This window comes from Ornithodoros turicata, chromosome 1 (genome assembly GCF_037126465.1).
Source record: "Ornithodoros turicata isolate Travis chromosome 1, ASM3712646v1, whole genome shotgun sequence".
In the NCBI taxonomy this organism is placed as follows: Eukaryota; Metazoa; Arthropoda; class Arachnida; order Ixodida; family Argasidae; genus Ornithodoros; species Ornithodoros turicata.
In genome coordinates, this window is record NC_088201.1 from 28,856,815 (window position 1) to 28,880,938 (window position 24,124).

The following is a 24,124-nucleotide window of genomic DNA, read 5'->3' on the forward strand; positions in this document are numbered from 1 at the left end:
TATTTGTTCTCAAGTAGTGATCACTGTAGTGAACACAGTTATTTAGCAGGTACCACTGCACTCGTTACACACCCCAATCATCTTCACAAAAATAAAGTTGTTGCTGCACTCCTTACATTTCTTAACACAATCGCTAGTATGTCGTGACTCACCTGCATGGAAATCACAAGAGCTTTCCTTGCAGTAATTGAAGAAGTGCTCTGAAATGTTACCAAAGACGTACCCTGCAAAAAATGGTGGCTACGAATGCCTATTGGCCAGATGATGGTCATTGCAGTGCATTTTTCTGCCCCCAAATCAAGAAACATGCAGCGTTCCTCGCACTCCATAAGCATTTGCACACAAGCTATACCGAAAGCGGTACCATGTAATCACTCGACAAGGTGCAAAGACATGCCACAACAAAATTGCACACTTATGAGCAGTTTTAACGACTGGCTGCTCAAAACACTTACGACTAGCTTCCAGGGGATTTCACTTGGACTTCACCCTTGCAATAGTAAATGAGAGAAAGCAAAACCACTGTACTTGGTCAGCCTTTAAAAACAGCAAAATCTTGGTGAATCATGTCATTCTCTGACATTAGAATGACATATGACAGTCAATCGTAAGGAATGCCGTTGCAACATTTCTATTGTATTATGTTGATGGTTGTGTTGTGGATGTGGATGGGAGGTCAACAAGTACTCCTGGTCTGACACTCCTAGCATGACATCACAAATAAAGTACAAAGCACCTAGTTGTTTGAAGGGAACAAGATCCCCTGTTCACGTATGTCCCCTGTACAAATGCTACTTGCATAAAAAAAAAAAAAAGACAGCTACTTTATGACATACCAATGCATCCAGCCTTGCAGTCAGTTTCTTTACCAATCAGTTTTTATGAAACAACACTGGCAATGCAGAAAGACAAGGCCTTTGTGCATTGTCACTCATAAAAGCATCTCTCAATGCAAGCACAAATGGCACTACATGCAGCTTCCCCAATGACAGTTGCCTGTTTCTAGAAACACCAGAGATAGAAGGCATGGGACAAACAGGACAGCTCTTTTACTTCAGTGTTATTCAACCTGTGCTTGACTAGACACTGCTCACTTAATTATGTACTGCACTGCTCAGGAAAAGTAAAAAATCCAAGTAACCTGCTCAATATATATTTGTTCGTAATGTATACAGTGACATCTCACTCTGCTAATAACAGCATGTAAAGGCTTTTCAACAGCTTTGTTTCTGTGCATGACCACTTTCTTTAACAGCACAGTTCTCCTAAATATATACAATGCTCACTATCTTAAAATGTGGGGTGGCCCAACACTTTTGCATTATTACAGGGGACTTGGTCAGCATGAACACAGAAAATTTTGAACAGTACAGCATATGGGAATCAATTGCCACACGTAGCTTCTAAAACAATTCTTACTCCAGTAAAATTCAATGTAAACAACACTTTTGCATTATTACAGGGGACTTGGTCAGCATGAACACAGAAAATTTTGAACAGTACAGCATATGGGAATCAATTGCCACACGTAGCTTCTAAAACAATTCTTACTCTAGTAAAATTCAATGTAAACGACATGCAAGTATGGCTAAAAGCTTGAATGCTGGACCATGACTCTGGTAAACAGCAAAAGAAGTGAATATGATGTGAAACAGTACATCTCCATGTTTTGCTTTTTTTCTTCCATTCCCAGTACTGTTACAGCACAAAAACAGGACTAGACTTATTCAATTGCCCACCAACACCCCATAAGCATAAAAAATAGAATGCCTCGTTGTATGGTCTAAACATCTAAAAAGTGCAAAATGAACAATAATAATACGATAGAAATAAAATGGCACAAATCCTTTAGTTTTCACATCAGAACAATTGTGCGGCATGTCCTTTGCAACCAACACGTTTTCAACAATGCAATTACTATCTTCGCTCAGATCTCTTAGTATTCATGTCAGTGGGATTTTCAGCCACTCGCCCAGGCAGTTATCAGATCTTTTGTTGTGTTTTGGCACACAATCAGCTACAAAAGTGACCCCGCACTTGCAAAAGCTATGTCAGCATAGAGCAATTTCATGTCAATCAAAACAAGGAAATGCATCATGGAGACTTTCAATATCGCTTAATTTGTTATCTTGAATCCCTTAGCATCACAGATCATTCCAGTTCTTCTCTTTTTTTTGCCCAACTTTCTTTGTGACATGCACCATTACATAACTGGGCTTATGGCATTTTCTGAGCCAGAAACTTTATTGCTTCTAGTTATTGGCTTCTTTCGATGCAGCTAAACTTTTGGCTTATCCTTCCATTTCAATGTGTTGCTTTGTGCCCCCAAAATGTTTCTTCCAACTATAAGTGATCAGAAGTTGCATATCCTAAAGCATACAAGTCTAAGCCGTTGGTTCCACAGTGCCAGTTCAGCATGTCACCAGAGACACAGAGTACGGAGAAACCACATCGTGCAGCACTAGTGGTTGTGGACCAAAATAAGGTTGCTGTTGGTAGTGGATCAAGCTTTCCTTTGCATGTCCTTGCACTCCATGTGAGCATCCATTTGGTTCCTTTTGCTTATATACATGGTAGGAGGGCAGCCAGGCACATGTGGAACCTTACCTTGTCTTACTCAGGGTTGCGGTGGATCTGGTGATGTGACTGAGTTGCCAGCATAGTTGACTCTGTATTTGTCTGTTTTCAAGGAAGGAAAAGTTAAGTAGGTTCTTTAGAAAGCAGTTTTCATTACTGTATAATGAACTTCAAATGCACAAGTGCAAAATACACTTCAATATCCCACATCTTTGCTTACATGTAAGTGGAAACTTTCCATGTCATATCAAGCCCACAGCTTTTCTGCTGCACTAAATTGCAGATCCTGCACAAAATAATTCTAAGTGCTGCAATTGTCTGTGCGGCACATGAGACTCCACAGTAAGAAATACTCAAGTTCCACTTAATACCAAATACATTACCTCTGAATAACTTTGCACAATTATGTGAGACACGCTAGCTCAGGCGGACTCGTAGTTAGCAGCACTATGCACAGTGATGGGCAAAGTACTCTAAAACTGTACTTAAAGGAAAATACCAAGTGTTTTGCATCATCAGTACTTGAGGTACAGTACAAAGTACCACACTGCAGATGTACTTGAAGTATAGTACAAAGTACTAAGTAAAGTACTTTGAAGTAGTCGACAAGCACATTGCAAATTTTGCTTGTATCGCTAAGTGTTCCCTGTCTGAAGGTAAAAAGGTCTTGATTGGGGTTTTTAGAAAGTGTTTAGCGAGTATACCTGGAAAGTGCTGGTTAGGAAGCCTAGCTAGTTTACTGCTTACTCATGAGTATGAACCAAGAAACACAACACTAACATAATTGTATTTATGCGTGTGCAGGCAATGAGCTGTGAGAGTAGAAAGTACTATTTCTCGGCATATGCTCAGTGCATGGTGTTCTTATGCTAATACGCATATAATATGAAACGAGAAGGCATGTTTTCAGACAAAAAAGTCTGCAAAATGTCAGCAATGTGCATGGATTACTAAACACAATGATTTTTAGAATAGTCAGATTTTGCCACTCATGAGGAAGTCAGACTTGCCCACAGAAAACAAGGTGACACTGTAGAGGTATCGACCAGGAGTGTCTGGAGTGCGGCAGCCGGAAGAACTGGATAGCTAACTGTTCTTTGTTACACTGAGGCTCAAATTCAAAAGAAACTGGCATAACTCTGAAGACACATCTGACATGAAGACAAAGACAGCTGAATCAGCCGGAGTGTCAACAGCAAAGATGGCTATTGCAAGTGCAAAAGCATGTTTCAAACTCTCTGCCAGAGAGAGCAAGTATCACATGTGAGTGAAGAGGAAAGACACTGCATAAGACATGCATGTGTGAAGTAGCTACAGCAGCCCCAGGGCACAGGGGTGGAAGGGAGTCTTACTTTCTTCCTTGAAAGGGAAAGAGGCACAAGGGGTACATCTGCGGTCACCAATATATTCTGCAAGTAAATGGTGAACTCGCAGGCACTGCATTAATCGCTGATATATTACCTCTGACCTACCAGACTACACCGTGAAATTTGTACTGCACTGCGGCAATTCTGTAAACCTTAGCCAATGACAGAGACAACTACTCTTCTGTTAGACATGTTGATCAAACCCTTGAAGCAAGACCAATGATCTGTGGGACACATTGGTGGTTATCTTGTGACTTGGCTGAAACTAAATCCTTGGACAATGACTTCATTCATCTAGGCTGGCTAAGATTCTTTGTGAAGCATCAAGTTAACAGGGAAGACCCCCTTCATACTTAAGACAATTCAGGTTTTCCGATTAATGAACAACTAACAAACATGAGATAAGATATTATGCACACAAAGTCAAAAGTGCCTGGTTATGCTATCATTTTTTATTTATTTACTACAATACCACAAGGGAACCTACGAAGAGCATTACATGAGAGCACAAAAGTGTCACAACAGCAGTTACTGTTCGGTATAGCTTGGAATATAACACGAAACATAACAATACATTATTATAATTATTATTATAATAATAATAATAATATACTGCAACTTACTGCATTGGACCTAATAATAATAATAATAATAATAATATTATTATTATTATTATTATTAGGTCCAATGCAGTAAGAAAGCAAACAATGGCAAAACTTGAGAATCTGATATGTCTAAGATATGATGAAGAAATATCATTCCAGTCACATGCAACTTTCAAAAAAATAAAATAAAATAAATCTCAGAAAACTATTTAGTAGACTGATAAATCATTTAGTTTATGGGGCGAACTAGTCTAGCAGAAATGTGGGTGGCTGGAACAATATGAGAGGAACGTATTGAAGGGTTGCGGAACATCTTGTGAAACAAAGACCAGAAAACTTACAGCGAGTGGAAAGACTAAAGATGACAGAGAGGAAACGTTGAAGTGGAGACACAGGAGAAGGAATAGTCGGAAAGAATGAAACATGCAGCACTGTTCTGGAGAGATCTCATATGTAATTGGAATAACATGTTCGATGTGGATCTCAGAGAGCTGAAGCGTATTCAAGTGTTGGGCATATCGGGGAGGTGTAGGCTAACAAAGGCGGGAAAAAATTGCAGATTATGTGGGATATTTTTTTTTCTGTGTTAGTACCATGAAGAAACTGTGGCCGTGAGTAGCGTACAGACATGGACAAATGGAGATAGGACAGCAGGAATGAGGAGGAGGAGACCGGGGGGGGGGGGGGGGGGGGGCGCAGACTTAAGGGGTGGTGTTTTGGTGTTTTGGTGCTTTATGGCACAAGAGAGACTTAAGGGGGAACTGTGCCTATATATGCCTGAACAGTCTGCAGGACGAACACAGGCAAAACTTCAGAGAGCACAGCCAGTGGTAGGATTCGAACCCACCTCCTCCCAATCTACAGCACAACCTTGGAGTAACCAACGATCAAGTGCTTTTATCCATTCAGCCATGAGAGGAGCCCAAAGATGAATTAGCATTTTGAGCAACAGGTATAATATGGTTAGCCCACGTGAGATCGAAGGGATTTGCTTCCCCATTTTGTACCCATTGGTCGACTATAGAAAAAAGAAAAAAAAAAAACATGTACACAGTAAGAATCCAGCTGGACACAGCACAAGGCAGTTGGGCACATGCCTCCTCCCCATACTGATAAAATATTCTCAAACTGACTAGCCTTTACTGCCTTGTTAGTAGTACTATACATAATACCTCAAATCAGTGTCTACATGCTCCTCTCCTATTTATAAAAATACCTGTCCCGTGAGTATCCACCAAGCACAGGATTGACGCAGCAGCTACAACGGCCACTCACACCAGATATTTTGTGATCTGGTATATGATGTGGATACATGCTGTTCGTCAAAAAGCTGAGCACATTTGTGTTAGAGAAAAAGGAAGAACACCAAAATACAAATTTTGTAGGCAATACAAATAGATATTATGTATACTGCTGTCAAATTATACTGATGTCAAATCAGGCACTATAAAATTTGTCTAAAATCAGTACCTTCTGAAGCATATTTATTAAACAAGAAATCACAATAACAAACCCCTGGGACATATATACATGGGACATACCATAGGAAACTGTGGCTGCTGTGACATGTAGGATCACAGAGATAAAGATCAAACTGGTACTATAAAAAAATGTGTGCTTGTAAGTAAAATGTAGCTACATGTGACAAGTCTGTAAGTGGAAACCACTGTACCTTATTTTAAAATATCTATCAATACTTACATAACCTCATTCTCTCCTCGACACTGGGCTCCTTGCAGTCAGGCCCCTTGTGACCAGTCATTCCACAGTTGTAGCAGGAGGCAGGTGCCGTAGTTCCCACTGTTCCAGATGCCCCTCCTGGTACAGGCAATGGTGATGATGCAGCTGGAGCAACAGGCGAAGCTGACATAAGGCTACTAATTTGTACATATGCTGCCGGTGTGAACCCTGGACTTGTAGGATATGGAAAGCCTGGCAGAAACCCATTTGGGGGATGTGGAGTCATTGGAGAACCCGCTCCAGGCGTAACAAAGTGGTTGAAAGGATGGTGTTGGGGAAACATTCCGTGTGGAACATATCCAACTGCACCACACATATGTGGGGGGAAAGATGTTGTTCCAGACACTGTGGTGGTTACTGGTGTTAGTTCGCCTGCAGCAACTACTTTGGAAGGCAAAACAGGCGTGTGTCCAACACCCCTCACCACTCCACATGGTGCGCGTGATGCATATGAAGGGCTACGATCTGTTAGCACCATATAGCGGTGCGGATGCTGGTGGTCTGCAATCACTGCAGGAGGCCCAAACCTGTATTGTAGCACAGACGGGGGTGGAAGACGTAGCAGCGGCTCTGAAGGGCTACCTGGCAGGCCAGTGGGGTTCGAGCTCAAAGTATCATTGCAACTGGGCCATTTTCGAACATCTATATGTCAGAAGAGAAGGCATAAGAATAAATGATACAATAATGAAAGGTTTTCATGCTACATGATAGGGAGGGAAAGCAAAGTCACAGAAGAAAGAGAACCAAAACAACGTGGACAGACCCAGACATTGCCAAATTAGCTGTAATAATTGTATGTACAGTGGCACCACAAATACATTCATTTTGAAGTGCATAGGAGCCCAAATGTCCCTTGCATTAAATCAAGGTAGCAGCATTGCCAGGGACTAGCACTGCAAGAAGTATTTCTGGCTCGCATTTCACAGCAAACCAGTCTTTGCTCCAGTCAGTGACCAGCAGCAGGACCAGCATATCCAGGGTTCGGAACAACAACAGGGCCGATCAAAACTCGCCCAGCATCCAGCATCCTGATCATCGTCAGGGACCTCTGTGTTCCATAGCTACATTTCTACTCTAATATCACAAATATTTACAGTCCTGTTTCCTTTCATTAGCATACTGCAAAGAGAGTAAACAGGTTCTAAACATATAGGCCACTGCCCTGAATTTGTAAGCAGATTTAAGGTAAAAAAGGCTAACTGACTTGTTACAGTATAGTAGCCGACCGATTTTCCGGACTTGATGGTGACCGGAAAAAAATGTCAAAATAATACAGCAGACTGAAAAATCTGACGATCACTAAATTAAAAATTGTATTTCACCTCAACTGCACTCAAGATGTCTGTAATTTTACCCTGCCACATGTGGCACATGCATGTGATGATATCCGCTTGCATTTGCGCAAGCATCACAGGTTCATAGTACACATTTGACAATAGCGACAATGTGTTCACGATGTCTGAAGTTGACGGTTGTGGGCGGTCAGCGTGATCGTCTTCAGAATCACGGCTGCACGAGCACTTGCTGCACAATTTATGGAACAGACGTGACCGTAGCATCGAAAGCAGCATCGAAAGCTGGTGACAGCGAAAGTGTGCCCCAACAGAAACTCAACTAGCGTCCCGACCATCCCAACTCCCAAGGCCAAAAACAGTCCTATTGGTGCTTGTCCGCAAGCATTTTAATCCGGAAAATCGGCCCTCCGGACTTGGCCGGAAAAATTGTACTAAAACGCATTAATCCCATGGCGAAGGCCACGGTTCTCTGTGGGAGTCCGAAGTATCGAACGAGTCTAAATAATCAGCGTCCGAAAAATCAGTCAGTTACTGTATACGGTTCTACCTAGTTACAATACCCCTCATGGCCCCCACTGCTTTCATCATCACAAGCTTTACTTAAAATGGCAAAGCTAGCAAGAGATTTCTAAATCCCACCCACCCACCTCCTGTTCTAGATACTACTTACTGATGTTGGACTGGGTGCACTCTTCAGAGCTGGAGCTTGTAGAACTCTGAATTTGTGAATCTTTGAGGGCTGGGGGAGGTGAAGGACTTGAACATCCTGATGAGCAGGATGCGGAGCTGTCTGTGGGGACTTGTGCAAGGGTCCCAGAGTGATTGTTCCTGTGGCTACCCACCACACCATTGGTATGAGGCAGGTTCCTAACCAGACAAGCGAGAATCAGAGGCATCTATGATTAGATTGTGATTGAATTGTCATTGTGATCATTTGTTTGTGAGTTTTTCTGTGCTCACCAATCGCTTGAGCCGAAGCAGCGATGCACATGCCATACAATTTGTTAAAATGAGCATAATAAAATTAACAAAAATTGACAAAATGTGAACACAGATATTAGTGTAAAAACACATTACAAAACTCTAAAAGGTTTAAATATATCAACGTACGACAAACTGTCATTGCAAAAGGCCTGGATATCTGATATCGGTGCCATGTCACTCAACATAGGATATAATAACTATGATGAATGAAAAGCCTAAAGGGGTTAACCACTGGGGTTAGGGACACTGTTACAATTGTAACAGTGTCCCTAAGGTTATAGTGAACAGATGCACAAGATGGTAGAAGATGTATGAATGTGTATTGGTGTGGCTATGCTTTGCAAGTTTTACAGCAAAGCTAAGCCACAAATGGCTAGACAGGTTGCCACAAAACAATCTTGGTGTAACTTTACAGAGTTTACATTTGCAGGCTTACTTTAGCACAGCAATCTCCTTGAGCAGCCTTCGTATTGAATGACTAAGAAGACCTCTATGCTTCAAATCATCCTCGTTCATTGAAAGGACCTGCAAGCAAAGCCAAAAACACTAGTGATGTTCTCATATCTACTTATAAATAGGGTGGTTTACACTTCCAGAGTTGTCTCAAAAGCACTTGTCTGTTTTTCTTTCTCCTTCTCTTTTTTGTCTATTCAGATTCAATTATAATCAAATGAGACAAAAACTGTACATGTTACTGAGCCAACTGTTTTTTTTCTACCTTATGAGGGAATTCTCATATGACTTTGCTTTGGCTTAATTTTCCAGCATTGTGCATCAAGTCATATTGTTGACAAAGTATGTTGTTGAAACTATACCACATCTTGCTCCTGAGTATTTGAAAGATATATGATTTTACATTTGTATTTTACTACTACATGTCTCTTTTACTTCCCTAAAGTAGTTAACTGTCGCATCATTCTATGGTGCATTACAGTGGAGCTTGTTAACCAGCGAACATACAACAAATCACCACCACAACCATAAGAATAGGTCATGACATACATCTTCTATAGTGCAGTTTTTGAATGCGTCTTGATATTTCTTCAGATGGAGACGTCGCAATAATTCTTCCACGCCAGTGGCAGTGCCATCCTGCTGATGTGGTACCCATGAACGAGGGGGCCTACGGGGGGCTGTCCAAGGAGATGTGGCCCTAGAATTGCTTCCAGAAGTCGCAGGAGACTCTATAGGAGACTCTGGGGCAGATGACAATGGGGAAGTTGCTTGGATGCATCTGTCCAATGATGGCTGTGTTACACTGAAATATGTCGCAAAAATAGATAGAAAACCCTTCAGAAGATTCCACTTTAAAACATTTTATATTTAAAGCTCAGGAGTACCAATAAGGTGCGCAAAATATAAATACTGCCACAAAGGCAGTGATTTTAACGAGGACCTAATTGTCACAAACTTTGCTAGCGACATTCTTTGACGCAATTAAATTCCAGTAAAATACTGGTAACAGTTACAGAAAAGTATACAAGTGTCGGAATACGCAAAGTATTAGCTTAACATGCCCAAATGACTCACTGAATGCTGCAGCACTATTCCAACACACATTTAACATACCTGGCAACATTTTCAAACACTGGACATTAATTCCTCACTCCTTCGAACATCACGTACATTTTTATCATATATACAGGTAAATTGGCTGAACCTACCACACACCTCAAGGTGTCTGTTGTGTACTGCATGGAGTTACTGAACTATCTACATAATTTAGAATAGTCTGTATTATTCTATTATGATTTTTGTCAGTCCCTTGCTGTGCTTTTCACTGAATGATAATAATTTGTGGCTTTACACTGCGAGACAACTATGATCATGATCGATGGCACAGTGGTCGGTGTGAGGATTAATTTTGCCCACCTATGGGTTCTTTAATGTTGCCTGAAGTCTCAACACACGGCACACCGTATATTAACGTCCCTAGTGAAAGACAGCGTGTCAAAGCTACTTGTACCCTGCCATCAAGTTGCTGGCATCCACGGCTGGGTTAGGACCCACAACCGTGAGATCAGTAGGCGAACACGTTACCAACTGAGCTTTTACTGAATAAGAACTGTCCAAACATCACTATAATGTTTCCCCCAAAATAAGATAATGTCCGTATTTTCACACCTATCTGTTGTACTCTGCAGAAGGGACCCGTTGCTGAGGCATGAGGGGAGATGGCTTGGCATAGGATGGACTTGAGCATTTCCATAAAGGGCAAAGCAAAGCCGAGGGTCCTCAGGAGGAGGGACAGAGACATCGGGACTAGTTGAGGAGCCTGGTGGCAGCACAAATTGTTCTTTGCCTTCCATGAAGCTTTTGTTATTCAGCGTTGTTTGGAAAAAGGGTGCTACTCCATTACTTCCCAGGTAGCTGGCAGGTAGACTGGCCACTGAGCTGCTAACACCAACACAAAGTCATGGAGAGTTGCTGTGCAAAGGCAAAGAGGTAGGCCTTGGCCAATGCAAATACAGTAGAACCTCGTCAATTCGGATCGCACAGGACCGACGAAAATGTCAGAATTATCCAAATGTCGAATTATCGAACAGGCAACAAAATAGGAGGTGAATTTGTGTTATCAATGTACCTTTGTTGTGAAAAGAACTGCGAGAGTGTGGTTTGCTTTGTACCAGAGATCTGAGCCTTTAAAACAACTTTTCTGATAATCCGTGGATAAGTCCGCGGATTTACGGAATTCCGCTGATAAGTCCGTGGTTTTCTTTGAACCCTTTGAACCGCGCAAACCAGCCTTCTGATGCTTTGAAGGCTTCGATGCCCAATCTTGCCCCAAAGTTCTCGGCTTGGGTGCAGATAAGGGGTCCACCCAGAGGTAGCTGTTCATCGCGTGAGCTCGTAATCCAATGAAGAACAGCGTCTTCCAATTGTCATTCATTGTCAGCTATGTCAAAAGAGCATGCAGGTAGCACAAAGTCTGACTGAAGCACGTGGTTTAAAACGAGATTTTGCTTCAAGATGGCGCCTGGCATCACCAACGGCATGGACTTGTGCAGACGTTTGCTGGGACCGCGCAGCTCATCCGAATTACCTGAATTTCCGAATTAATGGGGGTCGAATTATCGAGGTTTTACTGTACTATCAATTCCAGTGTCTCTAAGAAAGTTCAGTAAGAACAATCCACATAACAAGGAATTTATAAATAGAATATCATGCTTTCCTTAGTGGAAAGGTTTAGTACCTTAAAAAATCTGACCAACAGTTACTGCAAAACTGGTAGCGAAAAGCTGTTTATCAGTATAATAACACAACTGGTTAATGGCTACTGTGCAGCCCTCATTATGGGTATGTCATTATCGGTATGGGTGTGACATGGCTATGACATAGCCATAGGTAGTAGCATCACCACCACCTATAGTATGCCTTGTTTATGTCTTGTACGTCCCTATTTATCCGAGCTTCGCTTATCCAGGGGCAGAGTGTTATGGGGCAGAGTGTTACACTGCCGATATTTGCCTCATTCAGGAACCTTAGAAAAGCGAAACTGTAACTGTGTCCGTGAAACAGTGCGACATCGTCATCAGTTCACGCAAATCGCAAGCAATCGGTAGGCAAGGCAGGTTTTTCATCGCACTGAGCCTTTCTTGCCTGACTTTCAGCCCGACTTTCAGCCCGACTTTCAGCCCGACTTTCAGCCCGACTTTCAGCCCGACTTTCAGCCCGACTTTCAGCCCGACTTTCGCCTTTCATCACTGAGCCTCACGTTCCCCTACATGAAATTGAAACACCCATGTCTGAGGGTGCATTTTAATTTTGCTGAGGGGCAGTTCAGAAAACGTTACACCACTGTTGGGAAATGCAAACACATTAAATCCAAAGAATTATCAGTAACCAAAAAGGGAAACCTGAGGCACTCCTCCGATCTTGTATGCAGAACGTATTCTATGAGTACCTTATGCAGAGCAGTATTCTATGCATACAACAATGCTGTCAACAGAAGCTAAAGAAATTCTGCACCAATTGAGCTCAAGTGAAAACAACATACTGCAAATCCTACCTGAAGAACTCTGCCAATTCAAGGTGCATCCCCTCAGATTCTCCATTCTTTTCTACACAAGCTATATGAACAAGGAAAATGTGAGGTTAAGCTCTTTCCAACATCTTGAAAAGAGGTACACATCTAAATGCAGTTAAGACTCCATTTATTTATGACCAAAGTTGCTCTGAAATTGTTCGTAAATCGAGGAGCTCACAAATCGAGCTTTATGTACATTGGTAAAAACTACGTCTTTTGAAAATACAGGAATTATAGCAGCATATTCAGCACAGTAGCTATCACTGTCTCCGTCCAAGTTTTTTGTTTTTGAATTTAGCCTTGCATTCCAGATAGTCTTGTAGTATTCTCGTAATGTTGAGTTTTTATTACTTTTATTACAAGAACACTTAAGAGACTGTTGGGAAAGCAAACCAAAAATTTTAAAAAGTTTCTATCAAGGAAAAGGAATGGAGGAATACTATACAATGAAGCAAAAATGGCAAAGGTTTTGGGAAGAAACTGTATCAGTAAGCCATCAGTAAACAGTTCAGAAATAGTGAGTAACTTTCTCGATAAACAAAGGAAGTGTAGAAGATTTTGTACACGTGCCTTCCGGAAGGATCTGCAATGGGAGACACAATATGCTAGGGGAATATTTAAGGAATACATGTTCAAATAATCTGTCTTGGTTGAAGTTCAGTATGTGTGTTACATCTATTGTGTGTTATTTGACCCAGCTCTGGGGGGTTTCAGCAATTTAAAAGAATACATCAACCTGCCCAAATCATTATATTGTTTCACAGTGTAATCCCTTCATGAATCATGATTAAAAAAAAAAAAACTTGGGTATTCGACGTTCGTTCCCAGAAACGTGTTCACGGTTTGGAAATTGAGGGAGCATAAAACCAGGGAGTTACACAAGGAACTTGTCTCATCCCTTGAAGTGCTGTTCATAAAACGCGGGAATTCCTAAATTGAGGGTTCGCAATTCGAAAATTGACTGTTTGTAGCTATTTTGACTGTTTGTATAAGCTCAAACAATTACATGCATCAGCAATGGTAAATTGCATACTTTCATTTATGATAACCGAACTATGGGATGGTATGCAAGAACAAAACTGAAACAATAAAGAAACAAGCTGAGCGTCACACAATATAGAGCTATTTTCCATCTATCGTGACTCAAACCGTGCACTCACACGAGCGACATTCCCCAGAATACTCCAGCAGAAGATGCATAAAACGACATGGCTTTCTGCTGCCACGTCAGCGCGAGCGCCCAACGTTATGTCTTTTCATGCTCTTCCAACCATGGGGAATATCCTGTGGCTCAGCCACAAGACATTCCATGGCAGCCGACAAGAAGAAAAGTGTTGTGTGCTATGTGTGCAGCAGAGCCATTTATAGGGAGAGTTTGGCCATTCTTTGATCTTTTGCTGCCTCATGGGTGGAGCCTAGTTTGACGTCAGAGTCATCGTTGCACCGCCCAAAAAGCCTGAATCCGAGCGGAATCCGCTTATCAGCCGTCTAGTCCGCGCCGTATTGATGCTGTCCTCCAGCTAGTCCACAGCTTCGTGGTCGCGCTGAATGTAATCTACAGGAATAACCGGCTTATGACCCACTCGCGCCAGTGATAAGGGGGGCTTTGTTGCCGAACTGAAAGAGTTCAAGTATGAAAGGCTTTCGAAGCAAGAAGTTCGCACGTGTCTTCTCTCCGTGGATTGTAAACAACGGTCAGCATCAATATGGCGTCGGCGACCAGCTGACGACGGGACAACAATAGACCACGACGAGGGAGGTCGTTCAGCCGTAACGTCGCATGACGCGCTTTAAGTTAGGCTCCTCCTAATGGCCAAACTCTCCCTATAAACGGCTCTGGTGTGCAGTACCCCACTCCTGGTATTTCTGCACCGTGCAAATGCTCGACACAAGACGTGGCAGAACTTCCGGGAAGTCGTTCGCTTTTTCTTCCACTGTAATATTTTGTGGGGATGTTGCTCATGTGAGCACACAGTAAGAGCATCTTAAAGGGGCACTAGAGTGCAAAAATTTTGCCTTGTGGAATAAAAAATGCAATTACCTCGACAGCAATACAAAAGGAACGGGATTCTTCTGTCATATCGTTCATGATTTAAGCGCAAAGGAAACTGCATTTTATGCTTTAATGTACCATGCTCTTAACTTCCAAGGATAAAGAAAACAACTCATTTGATACTTTTCCTATTCCTGGTGTGAGCAACTATGGTGTTCCTTGGCACCTGTACATAGGCAACATCACAATGCAAAGGTGATTTTTTTATATTCGTTCTTAGGCTGTTATTAGAATTTTACGAGACTTTGCAGAGTGGAGTTGAACTTGGTAGATAGATATAGCCATATGTAAAGTCATGGTTATCAATGCTACAAAGAAGCAAGCCACTTTTGTTTATAGTAATTGTATTAATAACTTTGCCGCATGCTTTTAACGTACATTTTCTTAATTTTTTTGGTAGGGTGGGGGTGGAGTATTCCGTAAGAATTGTTCTGTTGCATTGCATCCATATGCAGCACCGCCATCTCCTCACCCCAATAAATTTCCCCAAATTTCCCCTTCTTTTTACCACTTGTCCTATTTAAAAAAAAAAAAGGAAATAATACTCTCTCCTAGACCATGTGATAGCTTCACCTCTCTCCCCAAATGTTAAAGGCATAACTATGGCAAATGACACCATGCCTCCTTAACTTACAAATTCCCCATGTGCTGATATATCAGCATTAGTGAGCTAGTGTTCATTCCAGTAAAAGCCAAAGAGTAATATTTGAAACAGGACATTATAGTGAATGTCAATTCTTGTGATGAAGCTGGTTACCTACCACTCTACAAGTTGAACCTTGCACTGCCTTTGAACAAAGTAACAAAACTTGGGACGGCAAATCCTACTTTGCAGGCCCTAGGGTCACTGAATATCTATTAAGCAACTCTAGGAGGCCTGCTCATGTAAGGTGGCCAAGTGTTCGCATAGGCCTCTACTGAGCTTCAATACTGGGAACGACAATGTGACTCAGGAAGAGCACAGCAACAAGATGTGCACTGAATAAACGTTTATTATACACCGTCCTTCAACCAAAACACACACGACAAAAACATACTCTGTGTATCAAGATTTTGTCAAGAATTGATAAAAGTTGACTGCAATTTTTTGTCAACGTGCTCACTTTTACTATTGGGAACCCCATGACAGTACTATACAATTTCATAATCATTGAGCTTTTCTTTCAAAGTTACACCACCCACAGAGATTCCTACGTGCAGACGAGAATAGAGGTGGGATTTTTTCACTATTGAAGTTGTTGGCATGTGAACTGCTTTCATGCAGGCTCATGCTTAACCTCCCTTTCACCATTTTCTACCACAGATCTGCAAGAAATCATTGCAAGAAAGATAATTTCTCACCAGGTAACCGTGGAATGTTCTTGCCTCTGCTCAAAGGGTCTGCAGCACTCAGTTGGGACAGCTGACAAGTGCATGAGTGCGGCAAAATAAAACACACAGATGTATTAAAAATAAAAAATAAAAAAAGTCAATACAAGTAGTAAGACTTTGTGATACTCCCTGTCAGTGCAATGAGACATATGCATAGTATGACACTTTTCAAACCCACATACCACAGGTGCTGAACGATGAAAGAAAAACTAGACAACAGGGCTTTGAAATAGAACTTGGAATGGAATTTTCAAATGGGGGGAAATTAATAAAAATTGACAGAATGGCATAAATGCAGGCTAGCTGGTGCTTGGGTGCAAATTGCTTTTGGGTGCTACACCGTATGTTGGAGGAAGTAATACACACTAAAAATTCATACAAAAATTGTCATTGAATTTTTGGCATTGAATAGAGAAATCGTAAAAACAGTAAACCCGCTGCCCACTTAACATTTCTAGTGGCCTATACCGCCTGCCAAAAGCCTCATGTGTATGCAGATTTGCTATGTCTAAAGGGCTCATACCTAAAGGGCTACAAATTAGATACAACCATTCAGCCTTATTCATCGCATCACACTCATGAGTGAGCTAAATAGCTTCCAGATCTTCTTAAGAAACTTAAATCAGGATGTGCCACTCGCACCCCCTTTAAACAGACGAAGATGTTTCTGTCCTCAAGTTTCTTGTCTCTAGGAGAGCTAAGAAACTAACTGCATTAAGAATAGGAGAGCTAAGAAACTAACTGCATTAAGAATAGCAGAGCAAAGTGGGACAACTCCATTTTCATTGATACCGATGTGTGGATAACATTTTCAATATTTTAAGCCAATCCAGGTCACACCAGGCCTTACCCAAAAATGTAGTGTTTGATTTTTCAAGTGTGCCACTTGAGGAAGCTGAACACAGTGTACTGTCAAAAGGCCTAAGCATTGTTCCGACTCAAAATATGCTCAATGAATTTTAAACAATCTCAAAACTTGAGGAGAAGAATGCACCTCCATACATTTTTTTATGGCAGACCTTCCACCAAAAGGTCTCCATTTCGTAGCCAGTTGGAATGGACACCTGATCCTACAAAGACCAGCCCCATAATTTAGAGTCATATCAAGGGCGTGTATAATGACTAGGGCTAGGAAATTTAGGCACTAAGAATGACGGAAATAGGCAGGCACTTAGGCCCATAAAACCATCAAAATAGGCAACAAAATGCAAAAATAAGCACGTTAATTTGTTAAGCTCTTTGGCTATGTTAGTGTTTCAGAATGCTCCATCCAGAAAAAACATGCGCATTTAAAGGCTACGGTACAGTACAAGCTTTGACTTACGGTACATTAATGCTTAGGCAGCCTAGAACCAAGCTATATTGAATAATATAATTCTCCGACCTCTATGATCTTGTAAGGCCAAGAAATCTTTCCATCAAATATACATGAACCCTTCTAACAAACCAAGGTACTGAAGGAAACCAAACGCAAAACAAGAGCAGAAGGCGCAAATATGCAGAAACAAAAAGCAAAATGCAGCATTCATCATGAGCCTGAAAGGTGCCCTCGCACTTTCACCCCTAAAAAACAGCCCAAAAAAGGCTGTTATGGCATCTAAAAATGCTAAAAAAGGCCACAATTCAATAGAGCCAGTAAAAAGGCAGGCAACCCTGCAAATGTCGCATTTAGACATTTCTAGGCATTCATAGGCAAATGCCTAAAATTCCGGGCCCTAATAATGTCATTAAGACCTGAAATATAGCTGACCTACTCAATCAATATCCTGAAATCTGTCAGCAGCACAAAAAGCTGCCCTCGACCGTATAAGATCACGTACTGACGTAACTGTTTGGCTCATATGTTACGAACACTAATGACTTTCTCGCAAGAAAATTGTGAACAGCACCATTCCAATCTTGACAACGTCATACTCGCTACCATGGATGTTATTTCCCTTTACACCAATATACCCCACGAGGATGACTCCATCCCTTCAAATCATTCCAGAATGACTACTTGAGAATTTCAGAATGACTATCTTCATAACTCTTCCCATCGCTTTGTTAGCAAAAATCTCAAGATTTATTTTTATTCCCAAACATCTGCAGACCATTTCATCAATGTCACGACTCATTCATTTGATTTGACAGATCTATATCAGTTATTGTTTCTGATAATATATACTAGTACATATATAGCATAGTATAGTACAGTACAGTGTTTAGTTTCTCTCAAGGGTCTTGCATTGCACTCTACATCTTAGTGTTTTCTTCTTTGTTATCTTCATCCTTTTGCGGTGTTTACTTTTGCTTCAGTTCACAGATACGCGATTCATCTCTTCACAATGGCTTTACACACTGCATATACGAAATGTTGTAACGGTAATTTTTTCAGCTTGAGAAGTGCGGCCTCATGCATGAAAGCTTGTGATTAAATTATTTATTGGTGCATCATCCTTCTTCATGTTTTTCAGTCAAAACTTTTTACGATATTTATTTTGCTGCATTTTTACAATTTTGAAGCACAAAATGCATGTCAGTTGTTCCAGTGCTAGTAAATATGCCTTCTCAAGTGAAGTGTCAGCAATGCCCCAACAGCTCAAGAAAATTGCAAAATAGCGCATTGATGATGTAGAGAAAAGAGCAATTTTTAATTTTTCACAATCGACAAACAAATCTGGAAGCTGAGAACATCATTGACGAAACTTTTCACTGCCATGCCAGCAGGCTTTTCACTTTAGCTTTGGAAACCCTGTACATGTGACCTTACATTTCCACTTTACGATATGCAATATTACCTTGGCATAGAGGGCCTGAATTTCTTCAAACGTACGAGTGACCTCATCTAGCCGTCCGTCCAGCCAGTGAATTCTCAGCCATACAGACTTCTTGGGCCGGGTTTCGGTCATCACATCTATGGTGGAGATTCCAGCTACATGGCCAAACATGCCGATTAATTGCCTGCCCACCAGTCAGTATCTTGTATCAACCAAGTAGGCAAGAATCTAAATACCACAAGTGGTTTCACTTACATAGGCCACCGCTACACAAAAACAGTCATTTGTTTCTGAAGACTGTCAAGTTATCAACCTCATGCGCCTGATTACGTGACACCATGGTGTCGGTTCAAATCTTCATTCTGTGCCTTTTACTCAATGTCCCTCTAGGAGGAGTATAAGACTAACAAACATTTGCTAATCGCACAAAAAGACATCTAGAAAGAGGAAAACAGCAACAAAAGAAGCGCATACTAGCTTTCTTGTTCTGCCTCATTACTTATCAGATAACACATGTGTATGTTAGTCATCATTCATTCATGTGTGCAGTGACAGATGGTTAAGTGATTTGATGCAGCCATTTACATTTAATACAAGGTAATTCACACAAAGTGCGCAGTGTAATAGTGTGCTCCTTGAAGATCTTGTTACAGTATTTTACAGATATTGTGTGATGCAGCAATAAAACTGAAACACAATATGAAGGGCATCCCATGCAGACAAAGAATGCTGTAATCTGCTTCATATTCTCCACATTCATACATGAAATTCCACATGGCACAACACAACAACCCTCAACATGGATCAGTTTTGGATTCATCCTTACGTTGCCACCTATGGGCTCACAGCACGAACACAATACAAATGAAGGAAACAATGGCATTGTTTGGTTTGAATAGACTGATCAAATGCATTGCATGAGATTTAGTTTGCAGCTCTACTCCTTTGTCACAACACATGGGAAAAAAAAGCAGTAAGACAACTCAGTGTTTGATGCTCCTTGTGCGCAAACTTTAAGTCAAATGAGATAAGGTAAAGTAAAGCATATTTCATTTCAAATCATTATTACAAAATGCCAATTAGGATTCACCAACAATTTGTACATGCTTTTGGTAGAAATGAGTATGTACTGATAATTACTAGAAGAAGAGTTTCGAGTATCCATCCAAGTATGCTTAAAATTCAGTACAAATTCGTTTTGTTGCACAGCTCTTAAATGCAGACTGCCCAGAATGCCTACATAGATAATGCAGACAAATAAACTTGTGGCAGTATCGCAATTTTCAGCTGATAGCACACTTCGCAGACAACACCCACCTACAAATCCTCAATTTTAAAAATAAAAGTTCCGCGTAAAACACGCACAAGCTCGGCTATTTGGCTTCCCTCGCGAAAGACTACATGTTTAGGCAACTTGCACCCTACTAGCAATATGCTGGCGTCCTCAGCAGAGTTCACACCTGCAACCTATGACCAAAAGCTTGCCTCCGGAAGAGAAAATACCACGTGTAATGCATGCAGGAGGGGACCAGAGGCCAAATTCCGCTGTATAACATGCACGCCATACACCTGTACGTATTACGGTATATGGCAGCCTCCACATAAGGTCCACACAGGTAAGGAAGCAAAGGCAAGGACACTGTAGAGATAGAGGGTATGAAGGCGTATTTTTCAGAGTGCATTGTTTGGTTAAGATGTCATTCGGAACTCTGCCTCAGGTTGGATCCTTGGAATTATGGAAGGATGCATGCTGATTGTTTTCGTCATGTGTCTATGTACAGTGTTCCCATGCTGCACAGTTGCTATTTCAGCAGCGAAAATGATGATATACACCTTATACAGGGTGGGTGCTATAAAAGGTCAGTCACATTTTCGCGCGTGACGCTATACCTACCTGACAGACAGACTTCCGCTGCCACACAGTGAATAATTTATGCGAGAGACACCTAAAAAAAAATCGTGGTTACCAGCCACTGTGTAACTAAATAAATACGGCTATGCAAACTTTCGTCTTCATGTATTTCCTATGCGCTATACCAATGGACGGAGACGAAAGTTTGCGTGGTCATATATATTTTATTACACAGTGCTTGGCAACCACAATTTTTTCGTAGGTTTCTCTGGCATAAATTCTTTGCCCTGAGGCAGAGGAAGTCTGTGCGTCAAGGAGGTATCACGTCTTGCACGAAAATGTGACTGACCTTTTAGAGCACCCACCCTGTACATTTCACATTGCCACTGAAACATTTAGGAACAGATGAGAAGTGTGCAAGCGAACTGGTGGGCATTTAAATGAAGGCAACATTTCCTTGAGTTTGAGGAATTCTGCATGGTTTCTATAGTTTTCTTAATTCCTCAAACTCAAGGAAATGTTACCTTCATTGAAACATTTCACTCAAAAGCATTACCGTCCTGTGTCATGAAGGAATGCAGATTGTAACAGGTGCACACGATCAGGTCATAAATGTGCAACTGCAACAGCAATCACACCATGACATGCATAACACTGCTTCTAAACAATGACAACATAACCAGCAAAGTACTTTTTGGCATGTTTTTCAGTCTGTCTGGAATTATTACCCAGGCTATTTTTTTTTTTAATTCCGTGTTAGCGCCGCGAAGCAACTGTGGCTATGAGCTGCGTATAGACGTGGACAGATGAAGAGAGGACAGCAAGAAGGAGTGGGGGACAGGGGGGTTAGTATGCGTCCTGGGCCGACTTCAAGGGGAACTGTGCCGACATTCGTCTGGAAAGTCTTCGGAAAACCCAGGGGAAACCTCAGACAGCACAGCCGGTGACAGGATTCGAACCCGTGTCACCTCCCAGTCTCGGCGTGGAAGGCGATCACTCTAACCACTATGCCACGGGAGCTGGTACCCAGGCTATTCCATCAGTTATATCTGTCAATTCAATTGGTCTACAAAACTTTACGCAAAGTAGAGACAAGACTAGAAGAGTGCATGGGAAAGACATGCATACCTATTTGAAGGAACCAACCCCCCAAATCCCTTGGAAGAAAGTTGACCTTCCACACACAACAGGCTGAAAATGTGGACTACTGGTTCCTCAACCTTGAACTGCATCAGGTCAACTTCCTTGGAAAAGGTTTGGGATTTGGAGTGTGTTGGTTAGAGACATGCATATTGGAAGAAGGCAACAAGGCACAAGGACAGACTACACAGAGACAGGGTTAAACTATGTCTGAGGCTATCCCCCCAAATCCATTCCACAGAATTTGACTTTCTGCATACAACAAGCTGAAAACAATGTGTGCTACTGGTCCCTCAACCTTGAACTGAGTTGTTCCTTGGATGGGATTTGGGGGGTTAGCAGCATTAGCTTTGTTCACGGATATCAGGTGTAGAGGTGGTGATGAATGTTATCAACCAATGAAGCTAATATATCATAAGAATGACAGAAGTCTTCAGACTTACATTTTTGAGTTGCTGTAGCATTGGAATGAGCATGTATGCATGGTGCACCTTCACTGGCCACCTGATAAGGAGGCAATAAGGGCACCGGATATGGAGTACATGGCATAATTGGCATAATGTAGCCACCTGGGGATCCCGGGGTTATGTCCTGGGAATGGACCAAGAATTCATCAAATTATAAGGCTATCACATCCAAAACTTTCAGCTGTAGCTAATCTCCTCTGGAACCACTACAGATAGCTCATACTCTCAACATACTGAAAGCAGTCAAGTTCCACCACATGCTAACATAACACCAAACTAACAAACATGATATACTCATTACCAAACTGAAACACGTAGGATGGTACAGAGTGGACCACATGATATCAAAATGTTGTTGCTTTGAGGTGTGCAATATTGAGGAAAAGTTCAATGTAATCAGGGACTCTCTTGAAACAGGCTGCAGATGAATTTTCTATACTAGAACTAGCCACAGTTCACTTGCAGGGCTCCGTGTAGTCACCTACAACAGTTATTACATCTACAGGGGCAGATTTAATTCATAGTAACTGCGTACCTGTCATCCTCTCTAGTGAAAATGCTAAATTGTTTTATGTCGATTACAACTGGTTTGTGAAACAATTACCCGCTCACCAGTTCTGATTTTCACTAGGCTTGGAGAAGGCTTGTAGAGTACTGAGAAAAAGGAGGAAGGAAAATAAATGAAGGGCACATGCTAGGTGCTACATTAGTTTCAGGCAAAGAGCTGGGTCCTCACATGGTTAAACATATCTGCACTGCTTTGCATACAGATTAAGCGTTATTGCAACACTCCATTTTTGCAAAGAAGCTGTTGCCTTGCAGGCATGTACCGCCCTCTTGATAATTACATTCTAATCTGCGGTATCGTGAGACAACTATGACCGTGAGCGACCCGCCCTCTTGCCATAGCCTCCAAGAATCTCCGTCGCATGCGATAGTTATATCTTGGAATTCCAATGAATGAATGAATGAATGGTAAAATGAGGTGCACACAGTCACAGTGAAAACAGCCAAACGAACCAGGTGGTCAAATGCACCCTCCTGAGGGAACGAGCCAAGTACCGGGAGGTGAATGAATAACATCGCTATTATTTTCCAGCTCCTAAAGAGGCGTACGTGTGGGTTTACCCGAAACTCACCTGAGGTTCAAGAGCTCTCTCCAACGTCTCACAGTACTTCACCAATTCAATACGCTCATAGAAAGTAAAGGACGGGTGGCGCATAGCCATAGTGAATAGTAGCAGTAATTCCTGAAGAGTTTGCTCATCGTAGTTAACGGGTCTGCCACTTTTCATCTCTTCCTCAAGGGCCAAGTAAATGGCATGAGAACAGCTGCTGTTAATCAAATGCAACAAGGCCAGTGAAGTAATAAGCTTGCTCCTTGCCACACTGTCCTTCAGATCAGTGCACTTCGACACTTCAGACAAATTATTTGCACGTTGTTCAGCGTCCCTGAAGAAGGTATAGTCCTTGCTAGCCAAATCTTCAAGGCATGTTCCCAGGAAGCGGAGTTCCAAGGGTAAGCACAAGTTAAGTAAGCCACACATTGTGTCTATTCTTACGGATCCGTTCAGCTGCCTAAACCATGTATATATTTCTTCTTTGCACACCATGGCGCATCACCTGCAATTGAAAGTGGCTGCTGTTCCACAAAATACGTTGTTACCAAGCCTCAAGCAGTAAAAGATTCTGGGTTGACGGCCATTAATCGCTCAGTTGACAGCAAACCACCGAGCAGTGATCGTGAGCGCCCACTACCTCTCACCACCACCGTTCCCCACCACTCAACTGTGTCTCTCTATCTCTCTACTCTCTACGCTCTCTACCACCCCCACCTCTACGACTACAGTGCCGCTGGTGCCGCTTAACGGCTCTCGCACAGCACGT

General features: G+C 41.8%; 1 protein-coding gene across 2 annotated transcripts; it reads right to left on the bottom strand.

Annotated features, from left to right (window-relative positions):
* Nucleotides 1-1,029: 1,029 nt before the first annotated feature.
* LOC135377802 (uncharacterized) lies at nucleotides 1,030-24,124 on the bottom strand. 2 transcript variants are annotated; one of them, XM_064610490.1, is made up of 11 exons: nucleotides 23,377-24,124; nucleotides 22,214-22,361; nucleotides 18,800-18,933; nucleotides 15,990-16,050; nucleotides 12,578-12,638; nucleotides 10,693-10,965; nucleotides 9,571-9,826; nucleotides 9,005-9,093; nucleotides 8,255-8,451; nucleotides 6,251-6,931; nucleotides 1,030-2,679 (listed from the first exon to the last, which is right to left on the bottom strand). In XM_064610490.1, exons 1-11 carry the CDS (start codon nucleotides 23,848-23,850, stop codon nucleotides 2,618-2,620), a joined length of 2,436 nt encoding a protein of 811 aa, XP_064466560.1. In that variant the 5' UTR covers nucleotides 23,851-24,124; the 3' UTR covers nucleotides 1,030-2,617. The 2 variants fall into 2 exon arrangements, with proteins under 2 accessions (XP_064466560.1, XP_064466561.1); XM_064610491.1 differs by having other exon boundaries at nucleotides 10,693-10,962; nucleotides 23,377-24,121.

Bases quoted from the DNA above. Each gene is read 5' to 3' on its own strand.
- LOC135377802 (XM_064610490.1), bottom strand. From the start codon at position 23,850: ATGGTGTGCAAAGAAGAAATATATACATGGTTTAGGCAGCTGAACGGA. The intron at 16,051-18,799 runs GTAATATTGCAT...TGCACTTGTCAG, and splicing joins TTCAGGCCCTCTATGCCAAG to CTGTCCCAACTGAGTGCTGC. The intron at 10,966-12,577 runs GTAGGATTTGCA...TGTTGGTGTTAG, and splicing joins GAATTGGCAGAGTTCTTCAG to CAGCTCAGTGGCCAGTCTAC.